The sequence below is a fragment of the Haemorhous mexicanus genome, chromosome 2 (assembly GCF_027477595.1).
Source record: "Haemorhous mexicanus isolate bHaeMex1 chromosome 2, bHaeMex1.pri, whole genome shotgun sequence".
Classification (NCBI taxonomy): domain Eukaryota; kingdom Metazoa; phylum Chordata; class Aves; order Passeriformes; family Fringillidae; genus Haemorhous; species Haemorhous mexicanus.
Genome location: NC_082342.1, coordinates 117,281,215 through 117,291,293, shown reverse-complemented (window position 1 = coordinate 117,291,293; position 10,079 = coordinate 117,281,215). Strand labels below are relative to the sequence as shown.

The following is a 10,079-nucleotide window of genomic DNA, read 5'->3' as shown; positions in this document are numbered from 1 at the left end:
TGCGCGACGGCGTCACCGCGCCCCGCGATGACGTCACCCGCGCCAGCCCCGCCCACCCGGAGGCCGCGGAGAGCTCCGGGCAAGATGGCGGCGGCCGCGGCACTGAGGGGCGGCGGGAGGGCGGTGACCCGCGAGGTAAAGGGGCTCCTCCGGGAGATTTCCTGCATCCTCACCCCCTCAGCTGTCGCGATTTCCTCCCGCTCTGTTAACTCTTGTTGTGTTGTGCCGTGCAGGTGTTGCAGCTGGAGGCGCGGGGGCTTTGCACGAAGCCGGTGGGCACTGGGACGGCGCCGCCGCCGCCGCCAAAGAGTAAGAGGGTGGTTTGGGTGTGAGAGGTATTGGGGTGTCAGTAAAAGGAAAGGGTGAGGAGGAGAGCTGGGGAAGGGTCACGCCTCGGAAGAGGCGCTGCATAAGCTGGGAAGAACAAGGACTGAAAGGTCATCGCCATGTAAATGAGGGTGTCTGATAAAATGTACCCTGTAGCAATAAAAGTAAAAGTAAAGGTCTGGCTGTGTGGAATAGATTTATAAGCTATATATATACATATATACGTATATAGTTTTATATTTATGAGCTTGTCACTTCTTTCCTGTTTGTCTTTACTTTAATAATATTCAAGGCCAGGCTGGATAGGGCAGTGTCAGACTGTTCACTGTGTATGAGGGCAATTGGCTTCAAACTGAAAGAAATAAGGGTTAGATCAGATATCAGGAAAAAATTGTTTCCTGAGGGAGTAAAATGAGGCCTTAGCACAGGTTGCCCAGAGAAGCTGTGGATGCCCCATCCCTGGAATTTTTTTAAATGGGGTGTAAAATCTAGTTTTTAACTTAAGATCTTTGTCCTTGTCCTTTGAGATGTTTGTGTTACCAGGGTAAAAAAATAGAAGGATTTAGAGAAGGACTTCCAAAATCCAAATATCCCAAATAGCAGCTGCAGGCAGCGGTGTAAGAAGCTGCCATGGCCCTATGTGTTAAATTTGGTTATAATGCTTTTTGCCCCATAGATTTGCAAGCCTGAACCTTGCGTTGGATGCTGCCCTGCATCGAGGAGTATTTGAGCCCCTTTTATCCCTGACCAAAGTCAAAACAAATTTCAGAGACTGATGCTTTGTTTGTATAAATGGAGGCTCAGTGGTTCAGTGAGGTTTCCTGTCCCAAATTAGAGATCCAGGTGCTGAAACAGGAAAGCTCCATGGAACCATATGTAGGAGTGATCAGACTTCTTGACTGCTGTTGAAAAGATCACTGAAAGAGCAGTTGAAGGCAGACTTCTGCCACCTTCTTAAATGCCAAAGCAAATAAAAGCCTGGCAATTACATTAAGAAAGCCTTCACTGCATAGATTGATTGAACAGCAAATTGCTTTTTATGATGATTTATTTTTTTTGCATTAAGTGTGTTTGAGACGCACTTTGGTATCAGTTTCTGGATTCACTGTCCTGCAGCTCTGATTTGTGTCAGGAGCCCTCTTAGGCCAGCTGCTTCCCCTGCAAACACTCCAGGTTAATTAGGATGTATAGGATGCAGCTGCCTTTGCCAGATTCTGGCTGGAACAGGATGTGCAAATTTTCCTTGCTTTGATAAAATGGTTGTGTTTACATACAGAGTCAGTGATGGGAAATAGACCTGTAGTTTCTGCCTGTCACCTCTCAGAGTGTGATCAACCTTTAAATACATGCTGGGAATGATGCAGGAGGAACACATCTGGGAATGGTGGTTTTGTGACTGATTTGGGGGTGTTGTTCTTTTGGCAAAGTGATGCAGGTACAGATTAGCTGGTGCAAAGTTTGAAATACCCTAATTAAAGTGGATCAGTTGTGTTGGATGTTTCAGCTTTTAATCATAAAATCTATCTTTTTCACTTATCCAGACTTAACTGTTTAAAGTATTATTCCAGTAACTAATGGTCAAGTTGAATTTTCCCTGCCTTCTTGGTTTCTTAGGATGTTTTAACATTAATACTTCTTCAGGTTTTGCTCAGCTTTCCCTTTTCTGTCCTCCCTTTGCCATCCTTGTGTTAGTTTAACCTCTTCTGTGCCTCTCTGAGGAACTCTTCCATCCTGAGTGACACTTCCTCACGTGTTAGTTTCTCCAGGCTGCTGTTTGGCTGGGTCAGTCTGTGCAGGGAGTCAGACCTCTTCCAAAGGTGGCTGCCCATCCTCCTGCCTCCCCCTGCCCTTCCTTCCCATCCTGCACCTTCCATCTGGCAGAGAGAAGTATGTGCTTGAATTATTCAAAATACTACCTGTAAGCTTGATACCTTCTTTTATTGTATTTTGTTATGATAAATCTTTGCATTTCTTTCTTAAATACTTTGCTTTTATTTTCATGTGCTTGTCTCTTCTGTGATGTTTTCATTTAGACATTGCTAAAGACTTGCTTCTGTTCAGAGCTAATGGTAATAACTCCTTGAATCATACAAAGTATTACCATACAATACCAGTGAGAGGAAAGCTGTATCTAGTTTATGGGCATATAAAGTAGATCTGGATTTCCAAACTCTGCAGAAAAATCTGCATAATGGGCTGGAAATCTGTTGAATTTTGCTGCTGGTTGGAAGTGGTGCAACTTGTAATGGAGTTGGCTTTGCTATAGCAAATTTCAGCCGTGGTGAATCTTCTTAGTGTGCTCCCAGCCCTCCTTGACCTCCTGTTTTCTGTAACCACAACAGTATTTGCTGTTGCTCAGCCTCTTGAGGATGATAATAAGCATCCAAGGGATTTTATGTATTCCCTGAAAGGACCTGAAAATTGCTGCCTTCTCCTTCAAGTGTTGGTTCCTTGTCTGGAGAGTTTAGCTTAATACAGGTATCCATGAGGGAGAAGAAACTGAGACAGAAACAACTATGAAGCATCAGGAGATCTTCTATTGACCTCTTTGTTAAAGAGGTCTCAAAGCAGAAATAGAAGTGAAGCCTGGAGGAGATGAGGTCTTGGGGAAATAGTGTTGAGCTGTGGGGGCACATCTCAGCTGGCAGCTCACAGGGCAGTGAACAAGTAACACTTTCGTGGATGGCCTCAGGTATCTCTTACTTTGCTGCTTTTCCTTTTGGGAGTCATCTCTGCCCTCTGCTCCCAGGATAACTCTTGCAAGCAGCTGTGGCTGTGTCACTTTACTGTGTCTCTGCTTCGCTGGCTTGTTCACAGACCAGTGTTGTCTCTGCAGCATTGCTTGAAGAGCTTGGCTGACAAGCCATCCTAATGCTCACCTGGGATAGGGCAGTGTCTGCAGACCTTTTCCAGTGCTGCAGAGTTGAAGCACAGGGAAAACCAGCTCTTGGAGGGGTCTGGCAAAGTGAGTAGCACAAGGGTTTATCTCTTGAGTTTCAGCATCGCAGCAGCAAAAACTGTTACATGCTAGTAGAACTCCAGTTCCTTTAACTTAAAAAGTCTAAAAACTTTCTGCTTTGCAATGCCTCTATTTAGCATTATAATTACTTTCAGTTTATTTTTGTAGCAGATTATCTCTGAAAGTTAAAGCTGTGTGACTAAGATCAGTGATCGTGATGTTAGATACAATGATGATAATCCTCTTTATGCCGTTTCCTAGATGTAGTGGCACCACAGGGGAGCACCAAGCTGCTTGCCATGAAGGCACCAGTTGAATTTCGTAAAATGTTGTCTTCTAGCTCTCTCCTGCTGTCTGCAGACAAAGGTGAGAGCATTTCTAGTACCACCCTCAAGGAAGCTGCAAAACCTGCTGAAGACAAGAGGATGCCACAAAAAACTGAGGTTGCGTTTCCTCAGCGAGGAGCTGTTTCCTCCCGTGAGGAGGAAAACCTCACCACACCTGCAACAGGAGGAGGCCTGAGGAAAAAGTTAGCTGAGGAACAGTCTTCATCTTCATCCAGCTCAGAGTCAGATTCTAGCTCAGATTCTGAGGATGAGAATGTTGATGATTCAGAAGTTGTCATTAAAACTAAAGTGGAGTTTCCCAGACGAGATCCCATCTTTTCTGAGAATATAGCAGCAACGGCATCAATGCTGGCAAAAGAGAAATTGTCCCAGAAATCCCTCAGAGAATATGGAATTAAGAAGCTGCCACGCAAACCAGAAATTGATGTGTCTCCTGTAAAGCAGGTCAAATTTTCTAAAACATCAGTCAGCCAGGAAACATCAAAGTCCAGAGCAAGAGACCCCAAAGTAAAATCCCCTCCAAAAGATCAGAAGCCGGTCTTAGAACCACACGTGGTGAAAAGTCTGGACCTGACTGATGCCACTGCTAAATCTGATCATGTGCAGGAAAAGTCCATTGGATCCCAGGTAGCAGCTATGAAAACCTCAGCAGTGACTCAGGAAGACAAAAAGCAAGATCTGCTATCCAGAGGAAAGAAGGAAAAGATGAAGGAGGCACAGGAGTTGGAAGCAAAAGAAGTAACTGCTCCTAAAGTGGAAGATACTTCTGGTAGCACAGCCTTGGTGATGGGCACCACAGCAAAGGAGGAGACCACGCAGGAAGCAGGAGTCCAGGCTGGAGAAAGCAGCACAACAGAGGGTACAGCTTTAAATTGTTTGAACTGTATTGATTCATCTGGGCTAGGGTTTGACTTTTTTAAAGGGTTTCCACATCTTCTCTGATCTTTGTACTGAAGCTGGCAGAGTGGCAGTGACTTTCTGGAAGATAAATTGTTCACTGCTAATTGTTATAAGCTGTCAGTAATACTCAGTCTCCAGCTATGCTGGGAAAGGAAGTGGTTTCATTTCTCTGTATTTATAGTTTCATAAAACAGTTACTTATAAAATGGAAACAAGATTGTTTCCACTGTGAGCAAAATCATGGGTTTTATATGACAACACTTGTTTTCATTCTTCTCTTATCTTGGAAGGATTTGGTAGCTGCCATTCTCATGAGTCAAGTTTGGTGCCATCTCATTGTTGCTTAAACTCTGCCATCTTTCTGGTTTTGTTTTGGGCTTTTTTGGGTTTTGTTTTGATGGGTTTTTTTCAAGCTGTCAGTGTTTCAGATTTCAGAAGACTTTGAGAAATCATAGTGTAATGCCAGGAACAGGCATTGCTGATTCTGAGACTGGAAGGTTGCGAGCAACTCGTGTGGAAGTAGTGAGTCAGTGTTGTAGAGAGCTGGGGAGGAGACAGTGGTGTGTTTTCAGGAAAGACCATCACATAATCATCTCCTCAGCTGTGCTTCCCTATCTGACCTACCCTTCTTATTTACTGCCATCCTGTTAATTGATGGTCCTGCTGATCTCATTTTGTGTATCTCAGTAGCAGATGTCTCTCTGTCCTGATCTGCTGAAATTCTGCTTTTCATCTTAGGCAATATAAATCTGCCATTTTTGAGTCCCCTCTTCTCATTGCTACTTTGAATTAAAGAATTTGCCTGTTTGGAAGTAAAGGCAGCATTAATTTAAGGTTGCTTGGGTATCATTCTTCAGGAAAGGTCCTGGGGGCCAAGGGAACAGCAAACTGAACATGAGCCAGGAACACGCCCTTGCAGCCAAGGCCACCAAGGGTGACCTGGCAGGAGCAGGCTGAGGGAGCTGCAGCTCCTCCCCTGCTGAGGTGCACTGGGGGTGCAGTGCTCAGTTTGGGGCTCCCCAGTGCAAGGGAGATGTGGGGCTGCTGGACAGAGACCAGCAAAGTGCCCCTGAAATGGCAGGTACTGGAGTATCTCTCCTGTGGAGAAAGTCTGAGAGAGCTGGGACTGTCCTGCCCAGAAAAGAGAAGGTTTAGACAGAACATCATCCATGTGTGGAAATAATAGAAGGAGAGTGCAAAGAAGACAGAAGTGAGGCTTTTCAGTGGTGCACAGTGATGGGACAAGAAGCAGTGGGTACAAACTGAAACACAGGGTTTTGCCTGAACATCAGTAAATGCTTTTTTTACTGTGAGTGATGGATCACTGCACAAGTTGCACAGAGAGGTGGTGGGGGTCTCCATCCTTTGAGACACTCAGAAACTGTCTGGATGGGGCCCTGGGCCTCCTGCTTAGCTGATCCTGCCTGAGCATTTGGGGTTGGACCTGCTGACCTACAGAGGTGTCCTCCAACCTCAGACATTCTGTGCCTGGCCAGGTTGAGACAAAGTAATTGCATTTCTATGTCAGCTTCCAGGAGATGGTGCTGAGTAAAATACCTGCCTTCTCTTTGAGGGGTTAGTTGGCTCATAATTTCATGTTTCCTTACCTTCTTGATGGCAGCTCAAATGACTGGAAGTGGCACTCTGTGCTGGACTCGATCTTGGAGATCTTTTCCAATCTAAATAATTCTGCAATTTAAAAACCAAAATGCAGCACTGTTGGCAAATGATATTTTGATTTGCTTGTTCCTTTTTACAGTCAACAGCATAAGCTTTCTTTTAAAAATAACAAAAATTTGGGAAGGGCTCTTTGTTTTTATCTACAGATGATGCTTTTCTCACCATTCATCCACAGTGGAGTTCTAGATGCTCAAACATTTTTCTTTTCTGGTGTCTCCAGATGTATCCTGCTCTCTCTTCTTTCTTTGAGACCAGCCACTGCTTTTCCTTGTTCAACATTCACAGCTGACTGTACCACCTGTAACTCCTACTTCTGTCCTGCCCCTGTGTCCTTATGTCTGCAAACTCTGCAGCAGACACACAGAAGATGTAAAAAGAATTTTTCTCAGTGCAAACCTGGATGTTCAGGTGATGTCATCCCTTTGTAGAGCAGTCAGCAAAAACTGCTGCCTTGAACTGCTGAGTGAGGAGCAAAGTTGTAGCTGGGAACTCAGAAATAGGTCTGTGATTCATTTCAGAAGAGCAGCCCAAGTGCTTGCTCTTTAGGAGACAAAACAGAGATGAAGGATGAAGTGTGGGGAGGATGAACTCAGGAATAAATTTTTCCTTCAAGAAGCCAAGTGCAATGTATTTGGGCAGGAAGAATGAGGCTCCATCTGCTTCCCTTCCTGCACATCTGTCTCTGAATTTGGAACAACTGGCTCTTGCAGGTTGAGCTACTCTTGCTTCCCCTTGCTTGTTCCTGGGGCTCTTTGCAGCAAAGAGCATCATCTGCCTTTTCTCCCTGGATCTCATCTCCTGTGAGCTGTGTCAGGAGAACTGAGCAGGCACAGGGATATTTCCTGTCATGTTTTGCTGAAACCATGACTTATTACCTTGACTTTTATAAGCAAGCCTTGCTAAATGCTACGGGTATTTCTCTTAATCTGATAGCTTCACACTGCAGTAATTATGTCATAAGTAAAGGAATATCCTGGTGTTCAAGGTCTTGTGTTTTTATGGTAGATGGACCTGTTAAAATAAGGGCTTATTACAATCTAACCTGAGCCACCACATATAAATTTATACAGAAAAGCTTTTCACTACACTGCGTGTCTTCTGTTGTTAAAACTCTGGGTATACAAGAATAAATACTGGGAGTAAAGTTTTATTTCTTGCAATTTGCTTGGTTGTAAAATCAGCCTGTGTAAGAACCTTTTATGTAAATGATGCTGCCCAGATTTGCATAATATTCTAGAAGCATAAGAATTAATGTTGGCTTTAACAGGAAGTAAGGAGTTCTAAATAACTTTATTGGGTTATTCTTTTTTGAAGGAGAGCTAATACAAAGGTTAGAAGATTATATTTACAAGAAAAGAGATTTACATCAAAGGCTCTTGATAGATTACTGTTTGGTATAACCACATTTGAAATTAAATGGTGGAGATCTTGCTAATTCCATTGCTTCTCCCCATGGCAAAAATTCAATCTGTAAAGCAGCTCTGAGAGCTGTATCTCGTGGGCTGACAGGATGATACATCATTTGTACTGCTCCTTTGCCCCTCCTGGTTTGCTAAGAATGTCACCTACTGTTCTGGCTGGAATGAAAACCAAGGCAAATATGAGAAAGCCAGGAAATGCAGACATATGTCTTCCAGGGATAAATGGAATGTTCTGCCCTGTCCACCCCCAGCATTAGGTGGTGGTTTGGGTTTAAAACCTGTACAAGATGCCTTGTGCTGATCCCTGTTCCCCACTGCATGTGCTGCTTTAGGCACCCGCTGGACTTAGGAAACTTCCCTTTTGTTCAAGACTTTTATTTCTTTCAAATGTTGCGTGGATGAGGGATCTGACAATTTATGAAGGCTGACTCAGTGCTTAAAAACGTTGTCCTCTGGTGTGGCATCCTCATAGTCACCAGTTGCTGTTTGTTTTCACAGAGCCAGCTCAGCCTGCTGCAGAGGAGTTGGATAATTCCACCTACAAGAACCTGCAGCACCACGACTATACCACATTCACCTTCCATGATTATGTTGCTATCCTTGCAAAGTACAGGCAACCTCAGCCATCCTCTGGAAGACCATCACCAAGGCACTGAGAGAGCCACACTTACAACAAACACCCAGGCAGGATGGTGAATTATTCTATTTAGCACTGTTGCTTCATCTGTATAATTGCAATCAGATAATAAATAATAAAGGCATAATAACTTGGGCTTTTGAACAGTTTGTCCTGGCTGTTGGAGTCCCTCACTTCTTGACTTTTATGAGTGAACTGCAAATGAATCATCACTGAATAAAAGTATCTTTTCTACCTCTCCATATATATTATTTGGTGATAGTATAAAAAAGTCCTGACTTTACAGTGTCTCCAAACTCTGGATACTGACCATTCTTACAGGACCACATCAAAGATTCCTGTGAGGTTCAACTCCTGTGGAGTATGTGTCATGTTTAATTTGGTGTCACTGTACTGCAGTGGGCTGTGCTCCCTGCACACAAACGTGTTCCCAGCCCTGAAGAGGTAATGTTTACTCTGGATTTGGGAGTTAAAATCATTGGCTGGGAGCAGCACAAGAAGTGTTTGTCTCCTGTGGCAAGAGTGAATGTTTTGTGTTAGTGGAGGAATGCAAGTTTATGTAATGTGATTGAAACATCTCAAAACCTCTGCTCTTGTAAAGGGAGAACAGAACATACAACTTTATTTAATCATCTGTTGGGGGCTCCAGCAGTAATTGAAATAATTTTAAATGCAAGAGAATCTCAGTGGGCAGTTCCTAATAGACTTTTACTGTGTTGATTAAACTTGGAGGGAAAAAAACCTATTTCTATGGATAGAAAGACTTGAACTATTATTTTTAAATGTGATGAAAATACCATAAGGGTAAAAACAGCTCCTGGTACTAATTGTTGGGAGTATGTTTAATTTCCCACTTCTTTTTTTCCCCACACTAAAAGTTAAAATTGCTGTCCAGCTTCAGTCTTGCTCTGCAGAAAATGTGAGCCATGAGGCACTTCTCAATACACATTATCAGCAGTTACAGTTGGTCTCAGTAAATTTTGTATTTCCATCCTATTAGTAACAGTCTTCTGCCTTCTGGGAAAATCGCCTTGATGGCCGCCAGCTGTTGTGGGTTTAGTTCCATTTTGGCTTCTTGTTCATTTTGGGCTCTTTTGGAGTTAATTGGCCTTTAAGCAGTTCTTGCAATAACTCCAGCATTTTCCATCACCTGTCTGTATTCTTTCAAGCAACAGACCAGGCAAGATCAAAGGGAAAACAGAGTCAGCTTTAGGAGTCTATCTGGATACTGGATGTGAATCCCTGGGTGCAATTAGTAGAGCAGATATTTTATACTGTAACTTGGCAAAAATGTGGTAAGAAGGATCAAGAGGCCTACATCAATTTGCTGCGTCGAATTTTAAGTCAGAAACCCCTGGCAAGCAATTTTATTGTCCTGTAAAAAATAAAGAGCATGTTAGTGACTCCAACTGAAATTTAGAAATCTGTTAATGTATAAATCCACGTGCTGAGGAATAAAGAGCAGAAAGTCACTTGGAGACACCAATGGTCCCATGTACTCTGTACTTGTAAAAGGGAGAGAAATTTGCTGCTGGCATTAAAAACATGAAAGAATTGAGGTCTTCCTTTGTGAAGGGCCCACAGGAGGCCCCAGTAATGCTGCTGTGATTTGTTATTACCTGAGAGCCCACGAGGTAACCTGAGCCCCAGAGCTCAGAGATGCAGTGGTGCTGAACTGTGCTCTGAGCTGCTCTGGGATTGCAGAAGGAGGCTGCAAATTGTCAGACTCTGTGCAGTGAAAGTGAAATGTGTATTTACTCAGCCTGCCCACAGTAGCTGTCACTGGTGGCTGTTGGGAGTCAGACTTG

General features: G+C 43.6%; 1 protein-coding gene across 1 annotated transcript; it reads left to right on the top strand.

The window, feature by feature from the left end:
• Positions 1-16: 16 nt before the first annotated feature.
• On the top strand, positions 17-8,415 carry NDUFV3 (NADH:ubiquinone oxidoreductase subunit V3). Its single transcript, XM_059840064.1, has 4 exons — positions 17-135; positions 234-309; positions 3,548-4,492; positions 8,133-8,415. The coding sequence occupies exons 1-4, from the start codon at positions 28-30 to the stop codon at positions 8,288-8,290; spliced, it is 1,287 nt and encodes a 428-aa protein (XP_059696047.1). The 5' UTR covers positions 17-27; the 3' UTR covers positions 8,291-8,415.
• The last annotated feature ends 1,664 nt before the right edge of the window (positions 8,416-10,079 follow it).